Source organism: Thunnus thynnus, chromosome 16 (genome assembly GCF_963924715.1).
Source record: "Thunnus thynnus chromosome 16, fThuThy2.1, whole genome shotgun sequence".
Lineage (NCBI taxonomy): Eukaryota > Metazoa > Chordata > Actinopteri > Scombriformes > Scombridae > Thunnus > Thunnus thynnus.
In genome coordinates, this window is record NC_089532.1 from 19444116 (window position 1) to 19465131 (window position 21016).

Genomic DNA, 21016 nt, shown 5'->3' on the forward strand with positions numbered 1-21016 from the left:
CTGCATATACTCTGGTGTTGTAACTCGAGTTCATGCTCAGTGGTCTCTTTGATAGCTGCCCCATTTCCTTCTAGATTAACAATACACTTTATAGTGATAACACTTTGGCTCAGGGGACCTAAAGAAGCACAATACAATTCCTGTATAGCCACCTTTCTCTGAGGCAGTGAAACTCCGGCAAGCTTAATAGCCCCAAGTCACAGGGGGAATGATATACAGTACCACAATTTTTCAACAAAATCCAGTCAAGATCCAAACAAAAGCCTCCGTCACTATGACTGATTCTGATTCAAATACTAAATGAAAAAGTATTTTAACAATCCCTTTGTATTTTGCAGAACAACGCATGTACCAAACATACAACATGTTAAGACAAGCTCAGAAACATTATATAATTAAAAGCCACAATAACCAACGATACACTGTTGCTTCATCCCAACTTGCTTATTTTCGCTGTCCTTAAGGAAAAATGCAAACACACTCAAGGCAGTTATGAATTCCATTAACTTTGTATTCTTTAAGTATTTTTATTTTCTGGAAAATTTTGTTCATTTAGGGACATTTTGACCGTAAATTCCAAGATCATTAAAAAAATGACTGAATTATCTTCATGTTCTGTTGGTACAGACTACAAGTTGTCTCATGCCTCTTTATCCCCCATTTTTTTAATCAGTAATGTAGTGCGTCGAATGTGCTTTGTGTACGATTTTAAATTCATTACCCCTGGAGCGATGTAAACAAATCATAGAGGAAAGATTACATCTAGGTGTCTGCGGGTTATTTCTGGATGCTGGGTTGTGATCTAAATCATTCAAAGGGCAAATTTGAATTTAGTAGATATGGAAGGAATGACAGTGTAGACCCATGCCCCTCCTAAGAGATAAAAGATAACATGAATACATGATAATAAAATAAAAAAAATTGTTGGAGTATGTTCCAATGTCCCACAATCCTCTGCAGGGCAGTCAGACCCATACAAATGCTTTAGGGTTATAGGCATTGGGTCTTCAGCTATAGATAAAGCCACATTAACTCAGAACTATAATCTGAAACTGTGACTGGAATCTTGTGAGTCACTAATTGACATGAAGAATTTCCTTCAGCAGCGGCTGCCAGCCTGAGGTCTTGTCCAGCTGATGGGATGGGGAGTGTGGGAGGAGGCCCCAACCACTGGCTGCATTCAGCATCACAGTCAGCTGCAAGTCAGACAACGACAGTCACATCGAGACCGGAAATCAGGCAATTATGCCTTCAAAATAAAACATTGAGCATAGAAACCCCTTTCGGTATGAAAATTATTTGAATAAATCAGCTGATTTAGGTGCAGTGTGTAGAATTTAGTGTCATCTAGCGGAATGGACATGGCAGAAATTGCATATAATATTCATAAGTATGTTTTAATTTAAGTAAAATCGCCTGAAAATAAGAATCGTTGTGTTTTCGTTACCTTTATAACCCTTTATAACTACATAGAGAGCGAGTCCTCTTCCAGGGAGCCATCTTCATGACTGAGTTAATATATTTTTAAAAAGCATTGAAATGTAGCTTCTAGCTACAATTTAGCTTCATTGCTACAGTAGGTTTATAACTCTATTCCTTTGGTTTAAGGGCAGTATCACACCTACCTCGTTTGGTCCAGACTTTCCAACTTTTCAGTTTGATTCAAACCAAAATTACAGGTGTAAAACCTCCCCCGGACCACAGTCCAAACCAAACAGCCAAATCTTTGTCCAATCAAATGAGATGGTCCAGGTCTAGATCAAACTGAACCATGGTTTGGTTTGCTTCCAATGAGAAAACACTTTTTGGATCGTTCGGACTTTCGGACCAATTACAGAAAGTTCCAGCAGACTATTGTCAGTACCGGAGAAAGGAAAAACAATCTGCAGTAGCAACATACAGTCTATGATTGTAAGAGCTGAATACGGCTCCGCTGCTCAGCTTTGCAGCCAGTTTTTCCCAGTGGTCACACACGGTATTGCAGCGAAAAATGGCCCTGCGGCCCAAAACGCATTTTTCCTATAGACCACCATTGTAAAACTGTTGACAAGACACCTCAAACTACAAACAAGGTCAATTATGACTATGAATTATGACGTGAATTTTTGATCCACGGAGGTTTTATATTTGTAAAACTTTACTCGACCCGAGAAAAGCGTTTTTAACATATATGACTTCATCACAATGCTGGCATATGCGCCAGCTATTGAACTGAATGGGCGCCATTTTTGGTCGGGTAACCAGCTCTTATAATACATCCATGGCTTACATAATTGCAATGTGAAACCAAAACTAACAGGATCAAATGTATACAATGTAACAAAAACACGAACTTTGTTAACCTTTAAGTTAACTTTTGTTTATTGCGCAACATCTTTTCCGCCAACATGAGTTTTATTATTGTGAAAGCTGTGAGCGGATGCTTTGGCTCAGTGTTGCTGCTGCCTTAACACTGTCTGTCTTTCATTAGTAAGTGAGTGAAAGCTCAGGGGCCGTAGCGTTTTGAAAGCGGTACCATACGCATACCATACAGGGTTTGACCTGCCACATAGTGCCGAATTTTTCATTGGTTCATGTTCCATCTTTTTTGAGAAAGAAAACGTCGCCTGGATGACTGCTGAGTGCTCTCCCATCTAAAAAACACAAGAGGACGCGATTCTTCAAGTGAATTTTTATGGAATAAAACCAGGTAAGGTATCATACTCAGCCGGTAGGTGATCAATAACGGCGCAACAGTGCGTTAAGATGTGACACATCCAATAGCGACAGTAATAAGCGTTGTCGTTGTGTTTTTTCTGATGTCCTCAAGCCACAGTAAAGGAGACGAGTCCCGTTATATCCCCTGGTACGTGGAAAAAATCGCAGCGCAAAGTAACGATGTAATGTCGCAATTTGATTCTTTTTAATCATAGTGGTGATGCAGATTGACAAAGTGGCAATTGTATTCTGGTGTCAGAGTCTTGTCGATGCATCCTGGAGGTGGTAATCGACTGTTCCCTCGAAATATTCTTGTCTTAGACAGTATGAAGGGAAAAAGGCTGTAATGGGAAAAATAAACAGTGTTCCCAAAACCCACTTTAACTGCGGTTTACAGTTATAAGGCTGCAATTGGATCATATGGGTTGTCACTTGTGTTTGTTGTCACTGTGCAGATGTTGAATCAATCTGGTAATAATGCTGAAGAAATCCCCAAATAGTCCTGGAACTAAACTTCTTCGGGAAATTAGAGTACATCGCAACTCCAAAATGTGCTTGTGTAGACTTTACAGGCATGTCGATCACTCCCTTAAATAGCAGAGAAGGGAGGAAGAGGAGGTTAGGATGGCATTTCAATGAGTCCCAGATGTTGTAGTGCTGTACAAGATTTTGAAGCTTTGATATAACTTGAATCCTGTCTTTTTAATAATATATAATTATTCAATCTCTACACAACATGATCCATGTTAACATATTTTTAAGGTGTATCAAGACAATTATCGTGTCAGTGCTCAAAAGGTACCATCTATTTTCACAGTTAGTATCCCTATCTTTTATTTCCTTGCTAAATCTGGCATTTCAGTGGAAGGAAAACAAATTGATAACAAATTGATTTGAAAAATGTTTAAACTGATCCATGAGATTGAATTCATACCTCCTAAATCTATATTGAATTACTCAGTTATGATGATGATGATGATGAGAGGATTATGTGTTCTCCTGCACAAGCTTTGCATATGTTTCAGAGGAAGTAAATCAGTGGCGATGTTTCTGCGTATTCATAAGTGTTGATGCTGTACAGTACAGTGGGCTGCTGTGTGGGCGGCTGAACCAGAGGACAGATGAGTAGGCTTGTCCTGTGTGCAGTGAATCAGCTTGCTATTAGCGGTACATGTGGGTGCTCTGGCAGACAAGGTCGAAAAATTGAAAGTTGCTTAGACACCAGCGTACAGAAAAATATGCAAATGTTGTTTTTCCATTACAGTTAATCTTTGACTTTTGCTTGACATGTACAGCTGTTTCTATTTGTCAGAATATCCCTTTTCATGGGAATCAAATGAACATCCTTTGGAATGAAACTGAAATTTCAAAAGAGGAACATAAGCTGTCACAATAGCATGTTTATCTTGAGTTTCCTGTCCCGGGAAAGTCCTTTCCTTCCTCCCGAAAAGTTCCTGAGCACCCATGACACACACGCCATCTTCTTCGAAGTATTAGTCATAACTATGGCTTCCCTCTAAGTAGAATGAATTTAACAAAACTCTCAGTGCATTTTAATGAACACTAATAGCTTCACAAGTGCTCTGCGACTGTGAAAATTCTCCAGATTACAAGTATAAACTTGCAACATTTTGTTCCTTTCTCACACTGAACATGAAATTACACTGTAAGTCTGAGACAGAAAGTGTTGCAATGGTTGTTGGGCATAAGTCTTATTGGTCTGAAAGGGGGCAGGGAGCATTCCATCCATTTCGTGGCTAATGAACACTGCTCTTTTGAAGAGTATTGAGAAGGCCTATTGTAAAACAGCATTGTCTCCCTGCTTGCTGCCACGGTAACACTCTCACACTGGCAGCAGGGCTCATGCTGCAGCTAGAGGCAAATGCCTCGCCAGAATGTGGCAGAAAAAAAGAACATCAGTTTACCTCGACTCTGCGGCGAGAATAGAAATCCATTTTATCAGATTTTTCACAAGTCATTACTTCTGTTCGCTGCAAATTGCCTTTTGAAAAGAGAGACATCCAAGAAATTTGCAAATGGATTTGTAGTGGTGTTTAGTTTACTGAGCTCTTAACATATATCTCCAAAAAGAAACAGTGTGAAAAAGCAAGAATCCTTAGTAGGGCTTTGTGTTGTCTACATATCAAGGACAAGGGAAATGCAATAGCTATAATTATTATTAGGCTTGCTGAAGCCTGAGAGTGACCTTTTTGCCAAGCATTGTGTTTGTTCAGTCTCATCACTCAATGTCTCATCTGTGAATCTTATCCTTGCCAAGCGGGAAATCAACAACAAGAGATAGAAGAACCAAACGACTCACACTGTGTTCATTTATGTTGGGCCACCTAATATCACAAATCCAGTACAGAGGAAGTATTTTTAGACTTTTGTAGAAGGTTTTCCCCTTTTTTGGGCTGAGCTCTTATTCTGTTGATTTTATTAGAGTGTGGGAACGTGCTTATACTTGTGGTGGATGTTCCTTAGAAGCTGTGGGGGTGAGTCAGGTTGGTTAAAAGAAGGGACTGTGCTCTGGGGTAATGCCAGAAAAGGGTACTTGTCGGATCAATGTGTGCATTCATGTCAGTGTCAGATATGTTGGTATGATGTTTGTGAAGCGGTCTTCGTCCACAGTAGTTTCTATGTTGTAGTTTTCACAAGTGTTCCTTGTGAATGTGCATGTTATCGGTGATAGAATCCATGATGAACTTGAAAATGCATTTATTCATACTGTAAATTGCTATATGCACTGTCCAGACAGCGTTGAGCCTACCTTTGTGGAGTTTTGACGAGCTGACATTGACTCTCTTTCTTTTTCATGCAGGATTAAGTTGGAATGTTTGGCAGAGCTGGTGATGACTGGACTGCTGACATATCTTTTACTCGTCCGACAAAGTGCAGAGCTATCGTTTCCTATTCACTTTTCCTTTTCTGATAAGGCCTTGTTTTGGCCTGCTTCCTCTGCTCTGGATAGCCATGACGACTTTGTATAGTATAGTGGATGTAATCATTGCATATCTGTGCAAAACAGACACCATCTGCAGCCTGAAGCAAGCTGAATTTTGTCCTGAAAAATAATTGCTAAAAAAATGTCTCTTTTCATCTGCCCACACTAATACTGACACAACTGTGAACGCTTGTTCCTTCTCTCCTCCGCAGTCCTACCAGCAGTCATGTCAGGGAAGTCAGACGGGAAAAAGAAGTGGGCGGCAGTCCGGGGTCGCCTGGGCTCCTCGCAGGACTCCGATACTCAGCCGGAGGCCAACCTTGAGAGTGCTGACCCAGAGCTGTGCATCAGACTGCTGCAGGTTCCCACTGTGGTTAACTATTCTGGGCTGAAGCGTCGCCTGGAAGGCAGCGACCAGACATGGATGGTCCAGTTCCTGGAGCTGAGTGGGCTGGATCTCCTCCTGGAGGCGTTGGACCGGCTCTCAGGGCGAGGGTGCTCTCGTATTGCCGATGCCCTTCTGCAGCTCACCTGTGTCAGCTGCGTCCGGGCAGTCATGAACTCCTCAGCAGGGATCCACTTCATTATAGACAATGAGGGATACATTCGGAAGCTCTCTCAAGGTTGACTATACAAGCTTCAAGCTTTTAATTTTGTGAAACATTGTCATCTACCACTTTCTCCATATAGTGTTTGTCTAATTATGTCTCAGATTGTTTTTTCTAATTATGTCTCAGATTAACCTCACACATAAAAAGGGTGGCCCAGATGCTTATATATTTTAAGTATACTAATTTTAACAATAACTAATATAACTGCTATTTTGGTCAATACATTTGAATAAATCAGATTTAAAAGAAAGCCATCCCATGTTTAAGGACACTAATTTCATATATAATGTAACATTTGTAATATATTATATCCGTCATAATTCACATGATTTAGTGGTTGTCTGTGACTCACTTTGCTGTGCTGAAATTTCCAACCATGTGTTCAGCTTCTCATACAGAGATGAATCATTAAGGCTTGCTTTGGGTCAACCATATAAATGTACTGTCATAATGTGTAGTACATATTGGATTTCAAACACAAACATCTTTATCTACAGTACAACGCCACATCTTTAGAGAGCAAAGTTCAAGTTGTGCTGCCTAAAAGGCAACGAAACAAATCATCCTGCTTGGATCTAGACACAAGAGGAAAGAGAGTAGAGAGAAAAGCTTCCTATAAGAGACATAATATGGAAATATGAGCGCTCTACCTGTATTGATGTGTGTGATCATGATGCTCCACAGCCTTGGACACTTCCAACACCATGGTGAAGAAGCAGGTGTTTGAGCTACTTGCAGCCCTAAGCATGTTTTCTTCAGATGGCCATCGCCTGGCTCTGGATGCCCTGGACCACTACAAGGCAAGTAGATGAACTCTTAGAGTCTTTTTTTTTTGGAAAAGTTTAGTTGCTGTGGGATTTTCCTCATATGATCCTACATCATCACCCTCAATAAAGCCCTTAACCTTAACAATGCCCTCTAGTGGAGTGTTGTGTGTACAAGTATTGCAGGGTAAAAGTCATCCTCAATGATAACTGAGTTAATTACTTGCACTGACTTTGATTTCTCCTTCAGGGCGTGAAGACACAGCAGTATCGCTTTAGCGTGATCATGAACGAGCTGCAGGCCACAGATAATGTCCCTTACATGGTCACACTCCTCAGTGTCATCAACGCACTCATTTTTGGGACAGATGACCTCAGGCAGAGAGATAAGATGAGAAAGGAGTTTATCGGTAGGTTCTCAGCTGCTATTCAACAATTAATTAGGAGTCTAGCTGGGACCACATCATGAGGAAGGTCACAAGGTGTTTCCCATCTGTGCTGAAAGTGAATACAATGGGGAGAACAGGCCATCAGTGGAGTTGTATTACAAATAACTCTGTCACTGGGTCTGTCCAAAAATAGGTCTAATGGCCTCCTTTTGACAAAACGCCTGAGAACAAAGCAAACCAAGTGTATAAAACATTGCCAATTCATGTATTTTAAATCATAAGTAATGCATTTGACTGTCACATTTTATAGCTCTGGAAAATGTCATGACTACACTGATTACAGCACATTGACCTAATGAGATTTTGATGATATGTGGAAGACAAAATGGGCCAACTGAAACTGAAACTCACTCATCATCCATAGAGGCATTTTCCATGGTGTTCTAGGATGTACTGGACAAAATGACTTTTGATCTATTGTGTTAATGAGAGAAATCCACAGAGAAAGGAGCGACACAGATTTGAACACAATACTTTTTTTTTTTCTATGTGGCACCAGTGTTCACCACTACCAAGCTGCCTAAAAGGCCGGTGCGATTTCATATTTGCAGCTATATAAATCCACCCTAAATTCATTCAAATGCCACCCACCACCTTCGACCAATCAGCAATTTGATTAGCCACTCCTCTTTTGTGATTAGTCACCTGTGGCTTCCTGCCAATTCCCAAACTAACTAACATATACCACTGTGATGACATGAGTGGCCCCTCTTAACATGTACTTTTCTTAAAAACTGATAATTGAGTGTTGTGATACCCAGGTCTGTGTTTTGTTGTTGTCTTCCAGGGCTTCAGTTACTTGATATTCTGCCAAAATTAAGGTGAGCCTTCTCTCTATTGTTCACATTTGATGTAGTCAGTCTCTTAAGTTCTGAAGCAGATTTTATACAATGAGATAAATCTGAATTGTAGAGATTTCAATTTAAAGTAAACAATCATTGCAAGTAAAATTAAGCTTTTAGGGGAAGACTTAATGTCATTTGTGTCCATTAATGACAGAATTATGCACAAAGGTCCTGGATAAAGCCTGTTTTTTAATTAAGATGGCATTAAAATGCGAAGAGACGTGAAGTGAACCTCTGCCTGTCAGTGATCTGTATGTGTGTGGTGTGCAGGGAGCAGGAGGATGAAGACTTGATTATTCAATGTGAAGCTTTTGAAGAGGCAATGGCTGAAGATGATGAGGAGCTGCTGCGAATGTACGGTGGCATTGATATGAGTAATCACCTGGAGGTCTTCACTACACTCTTCAACAAGGTGAGAGCCGACTGTCTGACTGCTTTTTTATCAACTACCACTATGTAGATGCCTTTTAAGAACTAAGACGGTTCGGTAAACTGAATACTGGATGAATGAAAATTTAGTTGCAATTGTGCACAATAAAAAATAAATACCTCATTATCTTTCTGGTTTAATACAACTTTGTGCATTAACTTTTTGATGTGCTGGCACAAGTTATTATTATACTTAGGTATGTAAACATGACGTTCCTTCTTAATTTGTGCATATGCATGTGTTTGTGTGCAGGTGAGCAGCTCTCCAGCCTCTCTCCAGCTGCTCTCCATCCTGCAGACATTGTTGGTTCTGGGGCCAGGCCGCTCGGATATCTGGCTGGCTCTGGAGTCCATCACTAACAGAGCAATACTGTTGGCCCAGGATTGTGAGTCAGCACTGCAACAATATATTCACTTTAGGTCAACACTCTGAGGAGCCAAATAGCTAGCTAATGGTCTCCTCAGTGATTAATGTGTGAAGCGGGAGTGATTATCCAGTTAAATAGATCATAGTGTAGAAACAGAGGCTGCTGTGGATCACTAACGACAGAATGGCTGAAAGCTTTTGTTTTAGTGAATTCAATTCAAATTCAATTCAAATGGGGTTTATCAGTTTGTTTGTTTGGATTTGTGCTCCAGCTCAGATGGAGTCCTGTGAGAAGATCATGCAGCGTCTGATGTTCTCCAAAGGCAAGAGCTGTGAAGGTCGTGATGAAGTGGACACACAGCTGGTCAGAGTGGACAAGGCTGTGCAGACTGATGTGGATCATCAGGACAAAGAGAAGCCACTCAAAAGCACAACGTCCTCTCAGATGCCACTGTGTGCCTCTCCTCCTCCTCCACCTCCACCTCCACCTGCTCCTCCTCTACCCCCAAGTATGACTGGGCTCCAACTCCAAGGTGCTAACCAGTGCCCACCTCCACCTCCCCCACCTCCTCCTCCACCGCTACCTGGAGGATTCGGTGGACCTCCACCGCCTCCTCCCTTGCCTGGAATGCCACCGCCACCGCCACCACCACTGCCCTGCAGTCCAGGCATGCCTCCGCCGCCACCTCCGCCACCCTTGCCAGGGATGGGAGGCGGACCACCACCACCACCTCCCTTACCTGGCATGCCGCCTCCGCCGCCTCCTCCTGCAGGCATGATAGTGGCTCAGAGCAGCCACACCCTGGGGTGTGGTGCTCCCACAAAGGCAAACCGATACCCCACTTTGAGGATGAAAAAGCTCAACTGGCAGAAACTCCGTGCTGTAACTGGTGAGTGGGGAAAGCTTTCTTCTGAAGGCTCCAATTATTTCAGCTCCAATCTGTCATTTATTTTGTGAAGGCAGCAAACTTTGAATCTAATTTCAAGAGTTTCAAAGCCAACTTTGATATATTCTATGACTTAAAAGTAAAATCTTTTTTAAGAATGTTTTGCCTCCATCTATATTAACCCTTTCAGGCCATTTTGTATGATTTCAAATAGGAGAGAGCTTAGGGAAATACAAATTAAGACATTGATGGAAGGCACCTGGGTAGAAAATGGCTTATAGGGATGGAAAGTTGATATGAAGAGCACTCATATTGAAAATGAAACAGAACGCTATTCCAAAATTGGGTGTTAACCAGTGTGGGATTCCCCCATGTTCAGAGAGGAAAGAACCTCACTTTGAAGTGATTTTTTTTTTTTTCAGCCAGGATTTTTTTTGATGATGCAAAATGGTGCCGCACGAGCTCATGACAGGTTACTCTCTCCCCGTGCACGCACAGATGGTCACTCCATGTGGGCGTCGGTTCAGAAAGAGCCTCCTACTCTGGAGCCGGACTACAGCAGTATTGAGCAGCTGTTCTGTCTCCCAGTGACCGAGCACAAAGACAAGGGGGCAGCTGCTCCTGTCAAGAAGGAGCCTAAAGAGGTGTGCTTGGTCAACACTCGACACAGCTCCTCAGAGCTGTAGCACTGAAAACAAACACACCTGATTATCAAAGCTGAATTATCAACACGCCTCCTAAATGTTCTCTTTTTGCTCTACAGATTTCATTCATTGATCCAAAGAAAAACTTGAATTTGAACATATTTCTAAAGCAGTTCAAATGGTAAGATATTACACATTGTTTTGATGTTTTTTTTAATATATATTTTAGTCCGTTTTCCAGCTTAATATTTTTCATTTTCTCTGTCCAGCACAAATGAGGACTTTGTAGCCATGATTCAGAATGGGGATCGAACTAGGTTTGATGTAGAGGTGTTAAAACAGCTTCTAAAGCTCCTACCAGAGAAGCATGAGGTTTGTACTATCAGCACTTTTGCATCTTTTTCTATAGAGGTTTATGCGCGCTTATCTATTATTTAATGCCACTTTAAAATAACATTGCATATCTGAGTCACAGTGTTGTGTCTTCATTTAGATTGAAAATTTGAAATCCTTCCAAGGAGAAAAAGAGAAGTTGGCGAATGTGGACCGCTTCTACACCTCTCTCATCGCTGTGCCATGGTAATTTTCTTCTTGAATTCTGGTTTAACTATTAATTATGTACATGTTGCATGCTTTTTTGTTCCCAATTTAATGTATATTGCAATACTTGGCTCCTTATTTACTCTGCTTTCTTGCTTGTCTCCAGCTATCAGTTAAGGATTGAGTGCATGTTGTTGTGTGAGGAGACTGCATCAGTGTTGGAAATGCTCAAACCCAAAGTCAAGCTGGTGGAGGAGGCCTGCCAGTGTAAGTAAACTCTATGCCTTCAGCTTTGTTTGCTGAAATATCAAATTGGTCTGATCGTAGCTGCTGTCCAATTCAAGCTAATTTTCCAATAAAACTGACAAGCTGTAACAACTTTTTCAGCTCTCAGGGTGAGCACACTCATGCCCAGTTTCTGCAGGCTCATACTTGACGTGGGAAATTTTCTCAACTATGTAAGAACTTGCACCGTCTCATTTATATTTCACTTGAACTGACATTTAAAGGGAACCTGCATTTTTAATGATCGGTCTACTTCCAGGGAAGTCACACAGGGAACGCCGAGGGGTTCAAGATCAGCTCTCTGCTCAAGCTTACAGAGACCAAAGCCAACAAGACCCGCATTACACTGCTTCATCACATCCTGGAGGTACACAGACTGGCTCACAGCTGCCATAACTTTTTTTTTCCCCTCCCTCAGTCATGAACCTTTTTAATTACCCACTGTGTGGCTTGTTTTGCAAAGGAAGCAGAGGCAAACCACCCGGAGTTGTTGGCACTGCCAGATGATATAGAGATCTGTGAAAAAGCGGCAGGGTACAGCAACCTTTCACATCTGCTCTTGCTCATGCTCTTCCTTTTTTATACAATTCTCAGTGGATCTGTAACACACACATAAAGGTTTTCCGCTTTGTCCTCAGAGTGAATCTGGACTCTGTTCAGTCAGAAGCCAGTGCCTTACTAAAACGGCTGAATGAGACGGCCAAGAAGGTCTCCAACTCTGTGGAAGAGGTGAAGGAGCAATATGCAAAAGTGCTCGAGGTAAGATGATGATCTCTGCTTTGCTTCCAATTTTAAAAATGGATGACTAAAAACTGTGTTCGAATCTGGATCCATCCACCAAATGCCTTGCGTTTCTCTGCTGCAGGAAAGTCTGGAGGCATGTCGAGCTTTAAATGAAAGGTTCACTGACATTGACAAGCAGAGGAGTGAACTGGCTGTCTACCTATGTGAAGATGCTAATAAGCTTTCGCTTGAGGAACTCTTCGGAACCATCAAGACTTTCCGAGGATTTTTCATCAAGGCACTGAAGGTCAGGGAGGATACTTTATTGATTTTAGTCATTGTATGGTTATCCCTATGATCATCCACTATTCATCAGTTATATTTGATGAAAGCTGAGAATGATTATTGTAGCTTTTTATACACTGTAGGTGTAGTTTTAAAACCTGCTGTGCTGTTAGACTGTGCATGCTTGCATATACTTTGAAAAACTCAGATGTGAAGATGTCTCTGCCCAAATGATACAAAGACAAATTGCTATGTACGTCTTGTGCTTGGCAGTGAGTGACACCCTTCTTTCACAATAACAGGAAAACAAAACCAGAAAAGAGCAGGCAGCCAAGGCTGAAAAGAGAAAGAAGCAGCTGGCAGAGGAAGAGTCCAAGAGACAGAAGGGAGAGAATGGAAAAATAAGTGAGTTGTGATGGTACCCCTTTCTTTCATTGTGCTGGAAATCCCTAACCATGATGTGATTTTTGAATAGACTGTGTTGTCAGCTGTTCTTTTTACCCTTCTATCACCAGTCAAGAAAGGCTTTGTGCCACAGAGCGACGGCTGCATCATCGACCATCTCCTGGCGGATATCAGGAAAGGTTTCAGCCTAAGAAAGACCAGGCCAAGGTGCGATTCGGAAAGCCTCCCTTCAGGTGAAATGCGTAGGGATACCTGCCCACCTGGTAAGGACAAGAGACTGTGGCCTCCATCCGCAGTTCCTAGCTCCGCTCCTAAGCCACTTCACTGCCAGCCACAGCTTTGCTGCTTTCTCTAGGCTCTTTTTTTTAATTTGTGCTTTAACACCACTCCCATCTCACTAAGCTACATTAGCCTTGGTTTACATGCATTTTTGCTCACTCTGAAATTTCACACCATTTCAAAGATAATTGTCTTAACCGATACTACCTACTTCTCCCCCTCAGGATCAAGTGTGAAGCCTGCAGGCGAAGAAGCCGCAGAAATAGCCACCATTTCCGCTCCCACCAAATCTCAGACAGGGGGTCACCAAGTCAGCACAGGCGAGGTGAACGGCCTCATCAGCCCAACAGAAGAGACTCCGTCAGCACCTCAGAGTGCGGCGCAAGGACAAGCTGTTCCCGCAAACACACCCCCAGGAGAACCAGCCACAACAACTGTGGCACCCCTGGAAAGACCTGCATCACTGCAGGAGGAGCAACACCCAAAGAAACCTGCAGTATCGTCCCCAGATATGACGCATTCTAACCCTCAGTCAGAAGGGGACCATCAACCATGTCTCCCCACAAATGGTTTTTCAGTAGATTCAACTGAGACCAGCATCCTGAGCCCATCCTCCCTCTCAGATTCTGACCTGCTCGAGGCCGTGTTGAATGGCACTTCCAGCCTAGGACCTGAGAAGTTGATTCCTGAGGAGCCAGTAGACGTTAGTGTGAATGTTGAGCTCAAGGAAAGCCCTGTTCCTGATATAGACATTAATGTTACAGAGAGTAGTGAAAGCAATATAATGGGAGGTGGGAAAGATGAAACTACTAATAAAATAAGCCATTCAAAAGAGACTGTAGGTCTAGATGTGCGAGAATGCGTTATTGAAAAAACGTCCGACCAAGATGAGGTTGTGAGTTGCAAACAATCGGACCCTAAAAGCAATGAGAAAACACTCAGTGAGGGCATCCAGGCATGTGACGTCCCAGATGGACTGGAGTCAGAAGATCTGCCATCAGTGTCTGAAGCAGATCCTCCATCCCTTAACCCCGAACCAAAGAAACAGCAGAGCCTCTTTAAACGAAGCAAAAGGAAGAGTAACCAAGGTAACCTATACATTAACTTAAATAAAGATTGTGTTTGGAATGCTAGTCTCTTGACGTGTTTTAAAGGGAAATCCTTGTTGTTTTTGTTTTTATTGCATTTTACATTTTATATTTTATGTATGGGTTATTTTAGCTTATGTTCATGAGTATTTTGCATGATAACATGCATTTTTATTAAAGAGTATGGATGCAGTGTGCAGCAGTTGGTGTTCAGATTTGATGTTGAATGGACTGAAATCTATGGCCGGTTCATTTGAATCCTCTGTTTTCCGTTCTGACTCTCTAAAACACAAGGTAACAGTGGAAAAGGACACACTAAACATAAAAAAGGCTGTGTGTTGCAGTGAGGTAGGTCAATCGATGGGATGGCAAACTGTAAGCAGGAATGTCATCCTACTGAACTCAATCACCATCAAAGCTTTGTTCCAAATAACACGTCATTTGTCGGTCTAACTGGAATCTGGGTTTCATTTGTCTGTGTTGTCCAGCTTTTAACACTTTCTATCTCTTTAACAATTTTCCAATCCAATGGTATCAGGCCAAAATCTTAACAGCATTTGACCTATTGCATATTTGTCTTGAGGTGATTCTAATGTCCATCAAACCTGAGGTAAACTAATCCTAAATAACTTATGTACAACAATTAATTCTCTCTAATTTAATAAGTGTGTAAGAAATCTAACACCACAGTTTTCTGATCTCAAGCAGCCTTGCAGTTTGTGAAGTCATCGTGACGTCATCGTGGACTGAGTTATTTCATGAAAGCTGTCACTTTTGTGTCTCTCTCTCCATATTTTCTTGTCCATTCCCCAGATCTGCAACTGGGGCTGTTATTGTTGTTTGTTTGTTTTTTAATCTACTAATAATACAGTCTATGTGTGCTTCCTGTAAACTGTGCTTTGTTAATCTGACTTGGATGAAAGATACTGTACATGATGTAAATGCATTAAAAATGTCTTTACGACTAAAAAATAATGAACATTTTAAAGCAGATGTAGTCATATTTTCAAAACAAAACTGTCTCAGTGCTAAGCAAGTACGTGAGTAAATGACTTTACCAAGTGCCTTTGAGCTATTTTTTTAAATTCTGCTGTAAATATAATTACTTTAAAATGTATTAAAGTATCTTATTTAGATATATTTTGATTCTATTTATTCACTTTAGTCTTTGTTTCCCTAGGTGACTCCAGAAAAAGGAAATCAAGAGGAAAAAGAAAATGTTAATTTCACGGGAGTTGTGAACTGGAAGGACTACAGTATATTTTGTGAGACCACATGAACATTGACTCCTTCAGGAAGACGCAGAAGTCTTCCTTTTGCAATGATTTGTTTTTCTAGAAGAGTAAACGCATCTAAGGCTGGCTGGGATCTTCACAGCATGGATGTAAACATGTCACTTTATGTAAATGAATTGTAGTTTGTGTAAGGTCTATATGAGTGGTTTTGATTCTGAACTATTCAAAAAAAAAAGTTGAATAGACCTTTGCTTTGTATAATTGTTGTAATATGCAGTGAATGTGTTTTGCTATTTATCTTGCAGCACCTATAGAAAGAAGAGATGCAGTGTTTGCAAAAAATAATTTAATTTCACTTATCAAAACAAAACTGCTTGGATCTTATGTCTTAATTTCTTTATGTAATATTCAAATGATCTCTAACGGAAAATATAATGACAATGTATACTGGATTGTATCTTTTAATGTTAAATATATTTTAATAAACGTAAATTTACATCAAGTGTCTTATTTTAACCAATGCACGCAGATGGGTGGCAGTAATGAGGCGAACAAAATCAGTTCGGAAAGTCCTAGACGAAGGCTACATATAATAAATGTTAAAACGGGATTTTAAAGGGTGAATTAAAATACATGATACAACTTCAGAGTTTGTTGTATTAAAGCTAGTTTCTCAGTGCTTTAATTGCCTTGGAAACAACACGCCTGAACACAGCTACGTACTTCTGTGCGTGTGTCTCTGACATCATCGGCTATGGAGTTACAGATATGGCAATGCCACTCTTGGAGAGGGTTTAGTCTTTCTTGAGACGGACAGCCTAAAGCCACCACCATCATGTCGGTCACCTGGTCGGCTAAAGACCACAAAAACACGAATCAGCCCGCCGCGACCGGACTGAAGCGAGCGCGCAACGACGTGGGGAACAAAGTGACGGTGGTGCTTGGTGCGCAATGGGGCGATGAGGGCAAAGGAAAAGTCGTCGATTTACTGGCGACTGAAGCCGACGTTGTGTGCAGATGTCAGGTAAATGTATGGATTCGTGATTTAAGGGAAGCATTCACGGACGTGTGCTCGTGTTATCCATTTTCTGTATGATGCGTAATGTCTAAAGAGAATCAGCATTTACCGACGGCAACAGGTGCACCGAGTGAAAACACTTGTTTTACCTCTGTGATTTGTGAAATATTGAACAGCATGCTGTATTTATTATCTGCAGACCTCTTTTTCTGTTATAAGAAATCATGTACTGTAGTATGTGCTGTAGTTTTGTGATTGTGCACTAAATAATTTAAGTTATGTAAAATGGGGACCCCAAAAACATTTTGCATATCCAGAATGCCAATCTCATCATTTATCGTGAGCAAGTGCGATTTATAAGCCTGAATTATCTGTTGATTCTTGTACCTACTATTAAAACAGGTGTAAATCTCTGACTGAATTATGCAACTGATCAAACAGATTATAGAAGCAAAGCATGACTCTGAGGTGCATTAAATTCATAATAAAAACAACTCCAGACAGGTCAGCTGCTGTCCGCCAAGGCTACACAAGACACATAATACTGGTCAGAAATCGGACGTCACTCCGGGACTTTGACACAGTGAAACCTGCCAACAGTTGCTGTGTTGTACTTTCTCCCCTGACAGGACTAGCACCCTGTGTTCTGGAGGCTTGAGAGCCCCGCCCACTCGGCTAGAGAGAGGTCACATTCTCAGGGTGGCTTGATATGTGAGAAGGCCAGGTCTTAGCCAGGGGGGAACAGAGTAGAGGATCCACCAGCACCAGCCAAGTCTGTTAAAATAGGTGCTGGAAAAGCTGTGTGAATTGGAAAGAGGATTGCTTGTCACCGCCTCACAGAAATAAGAGGAGAAATATGCATGTGGCTTCATCTCCTGTGGCGCCCTTGGGAGTTAACGTCATACTGTATTTGTTCAACATTTAGACTATACACTTTGATTTACAGGGGGGAAACAATGCAGGACACACAGTGGTAGTAGATGGCAAGGAGTACGACTTCCACCTCCTCCCCAGTGGAATCATCAACCCCAAAAGCACATCACTCATCGGTAAAAAAATGAGAAGCATCTGTAGTGTTAAAGAAAATGAGTCTACCATCAACTCTTACTAACATCTCCTTCTTTCGCTCTTGTAGGTAACGGTGTGGTCGTACATTTACCTGGCTTGTTTGAGGAGGGTGATAAAAATGAGAAGAAAGGTATTTTGAGTAAAAAATACACTTAAACACATATGACATTGGTGTTAAAGATTGGTGTAAACTCCTGTTGTTTGCATTCTTCGGTCAGGTCTGAAAGGCTGGGAGAAGAGACTAATTGTCTCAGACAGAGCGCACATTGGTACGTACAGTTGTGTAGTTAGTTATTTATGAAAGTTTACTTCATTAAAATATGAAAAGCCTGCATAAATCATCATTTTCTAAGAGTCTGTGAAAGTTATGTTTTGTTCATGTCTCTCCACAGTGTTTGATTTCCACCAGGTTGTCGATGGCTTACAGGAAACTGAAAGACAGGCACAAGAGGGAAAGAAGTAAGTATGGGGATGGCGATGAGGGCAGGAGAAGGTTCAGACCTTCCAAAATTTTGCCCAAAGCTACGAAATACACCAATGTGTTTTTACAATGAATACAAATCTATGATAACCAAAATCTATGATAACTCCAAATGTGTTTTCAAATCACTTGTTTTATTATGACAGCATTGGAACAACCAAGAAGGGCGTCGGCCCTGCATACTCCAGCAAAGCATCTCGCACTGGCCTACGTGTTTGTGACCTCCTGGGTGACTTTAAGGACTTCTCTACCAAGTAGGGAAACAACCTCTGACTAATTCGGCCCCAGCCGTGTGACGTGATTGATGAGTTTTCTTTTTGGATCCTTTCAGATTCAAGAACCTTGTCCATCAGTTTCAGTCCATGTATCCATCCTTGACAGTTGACGTTGAGGACCAACTGAAAAAACTCAAGGTAGACACTGATGAAAGGGATGTTAAAAGGTGATTTATTGTCACTGCTCCCGACAGGAAAACATATTTCTGTTTCCTTGTTTCGTGCAGGAATATGCTGAGAGATTGCGGCCGATGGTTAGAGATGGGGTCTATTACATGTATGAAGCTCTTCATGGATCCGCAAAGAAAATTCTGGTTGAAGGGGCCAATGCTGCTCTCCTCGACATCGACTTTGGTAGGATTATCAGCGGATTATGAGATGGATTTAGTTTGAAATGTATATGTGATATTTTGGATTTGCAAAGTAGTTCAAGCTATTGTAACGAGCTAATTTTTTCTCTTTAGGCACATATCCTTTTGTGACATCATCAAACTGCACCGTGGGAGGGGCATGCACTGGTCTTGGCATCCCTCCGCTGAATATTGGTGATGTGTTTGGTGTAGCAAAGGCCTACACCACCAGGGTGGGAATTGGAGCCTTCCCCACAGAACAACTCAATGTAAGATCTTGGTATCACATCACTTAAGTAAATCAACAATAGTGTTTGGGATGTGTAAACTAGATGTTCTCACGTGTCTTCCTCGCCTGCCGTGTCTTATTGTATGAGGAAGAAACACATGACATGTTATGTAACACACAGATACTGAGCTTGACATGTATATTTTATTCCTGGTCATGTGGCTGACACACAGGCAGAGGGGCTGGCGGAGGAGGAGGAGGAGGGGGGGCGTTTGCTGACTGAGTGCAGCTGTCAAATTTTGCGAGAGACGGGTCAAACACTCTTTACCTCTTATGCAGGTCACATGTTCACAGGGATAAATTTAGGGCCAGAGTGTGGGTTCAGGATATATTTACTGTGTGAGCCGGGGTTATGTTACTTGTCACGAGAACTGACCATAGTGATGTAAGTTAAGATGTTCAAACTTTGTCCCCCAACCCCTGTGATGTTTTATTGTACTCTGCTGTGTATATTAATAATGCACTAGTATCATATTTTGAAGTTTTTTTATAGGCTTGTTTAATGTCTGATATAATTTGAGTCCATGAGCACCAAGGTAACAGGTAAGCTTTGTTTTCCTTTTGTTTGTAGGCAGTAGGTGAACTGCTGCAGACGAGGGGTCATGAGGTGGGTGTAACCACAGGAAGGAAGCGGCGTTGCGGGTGGTTGGATCTTGTTATTGTGAGATACGCTCACATGATCAATGGCTTCACCGCGTGAGTGTCTAGAACAGTTAAACCAAATGAAATCAACAGGTGTATTATGGTTATTATGTTTGAATATTGAAGCATTTTTCTGCACCATCACAGAGTAAACTATATGATGAGAATGATAGTCAGCACATGTTAAGCAGTTCTCCTATAACATGTTACCTTTCCGACAGCATTGCTCTGACAAAACTTGACATTCTGGATGTGCTGGATGAAATTAAAGTTGGAGTCGCATACAAACTCAATGGAAAAAGAATTCCCCATTTCCCAGGTAACTAGCAATAGGTAAAATATAACTCACAAGCCCGTCTGCCTAGTTGGATCGCAGATAACGTAGATGTATGTGGGGATGGCATTCAAGACCCAATATTGAAATATTTTCTTTTACTCATAGCCAACATGGACGTTTTGCAGAAAGTGGAGGTTGAGTATGAGACCTTCCCTGGTTGGAAGACGGACACATCTGCTGCCAGGAAGTGGAACGACCTCCCAGCCAAGGCACAAAACTACATCCGCTTCATTGAGAACCACATTGGAGTTCCCAGTAGGTTTGACACAATACAACAAGCACGCACATGTTTACCTTGCACAACACACAAACATAATATGCAAGAATGGAGAAAACAATTGTCAGCGATTCCCAAACTAGAATGAACATTTCCATTAGATGGCACTGTTTCCTTTCTCAGAATCTTTGGATGGTTATTATGACTTTTACAGTGGGTTAATGGCAAAGTTTTTAACTTTTCTAATGTCTTTCTCTTTGTCTTTTTAGTCAAGTGGGTCGGCGTTGGAAAGTCCAGAGAGTGCATGATCCAGATGTTCTAGAGGGAAAACTTTACCTCCACACTGATGGAAGCACAGATGATGTGGCATATTCTCATCACCTAAAATGACCATCAGTTAATAAACAATACAACTATGTAACTTCTTAGCAGTGGTGGCTAAGACTTTGAGTGTTCTTCTTTTTTTTTTTTTTTGCAATTAAATGTTTCTGTTCTTTGGTTAAATTATAAGGTTTGATTTTAAGCTGTAAATCTGTTAATTAAACCAGCACAAATGTTTACAAATAAAAAAGAATAGATTCATAATGGTCATAGATCATCCATCATATTGTTTTGATTTGTAAAGCCAAACTTGACTGTATGCAAGTGAACATGATCGACTGATAATACTTCACATGAAACCATAAAGCCTCGTTAGAGAGATGTGTAATGATCATTAGTTCAAGTTAAACATCCAGCCTTGAGGTTCCGGCTATTGAGTTTTAACATTTCAAAGGCGTAAATTCCAATATTCCCGACAGTCCGTGAAAGCAACATCATGTGGACGAAGTTATAGAACTAAAGAGTGACGTTACAGTGAAAC

The 21016-nt window shown here is 41.3% G+C and overlaps 2 protein-coding genes and 1 long non-coding RNA gene across 9 annotated transcripts; 2 read left to right on the forward strand and 1 right to left on the reverse strand.

Annotated features, from left to right (window-relative positions):
• Positions 1–150: 150 nt before the first annotated feature.
• On the reverse strand, positions 151–7981 carry LOC137200363 (uncharacterized). Its single transcript, XR_010931949.1, has 4 exons — positions 7817–7981; positions 7250–7389; positions 6903–7045; positions 151–1196 (listed from the first exon to the last, which is right to left on the reverse strand). It is a non-coding gene; the product is annotated as an uncharacterized lncRNA (long non-coding RNA).
• On the forward strand, positions 2428–15975 carry inf2 (inverted formin 2). Of its 7 annotated transcripts, none has more exons than XM_067615101.1 (23): positions 2457–2689; positions 5854–6264; positions 6937–7052; positions 7267–7426; positions 8253–8286; positions 8581–8722; positions 8993–9125; positions 9379–9996; positions 10492–10637; positions 10757–10818; positions 10907–11009; positions 11131–11216; positions 11344–11444; positions 11565–11635; positions 11722–11829; positions 11926–11996; positions 12101–12221; positions 12328–12492; positions 12773–12875; positions 12986–13138; positions 13379–14242; positions 14537–14590; positions 15423–15975. In XM_067615101.1, the coding sequence occupies exons 2-22, from the start codon at positions 5868–5870 to the stop codon at positions 14587–14589; spliced, it is 3807 nt and encodes a 1268-aa protein (XP_067471202.1). In that variant the 5' UTR covers positions 2457–2689; positions 5854–5867; the 3' UTR covers position 14590; positions 15423–15975. The 7 variants fall into 7 exon arrangements, with proteins under 7 accessions (XP_067471208.1, XP_067471207.1, XP_067471205.1 ...); XM_067615103.1 differs by having other exon boundaries at positions 12986–13108; XM_067615102.1 differs by lacking the exon at positions 14537–14590 and having other exon boundaries at positions 2458–2689.
• Positions 15976–16223: 248 nt separating this feature from the next.
• On the forward strand, positions 16224–20585 carry adss1 (adenylosuccinate synthase 1). Its single transcript, XM_067615108.1, has 13 exons — positions 16224–16501; positions 17442–17544; positions 17631–17693; positions 17782–17832; positions 17956–18022; positions 18191–18298; positions 18376–18457; positions 18547–18673; positions 18784–18938; positions 19530–19654; positions 19822–19919; positions 20043–20192; positions 20424–20585. The coding sequence occupies exons 1-13, from the start codon at positions 16313–16315 to the stop codon at positions 20474–20476; spliced, it is 1371 nt and encodes a 456-aa protein (XP_067471209.1). The 5' UTR covers positions 16224–16312; the 3' UTR covers positions 20477–20585.
• Positions 20586–21016: the final 431 nt, after the last annotated feature.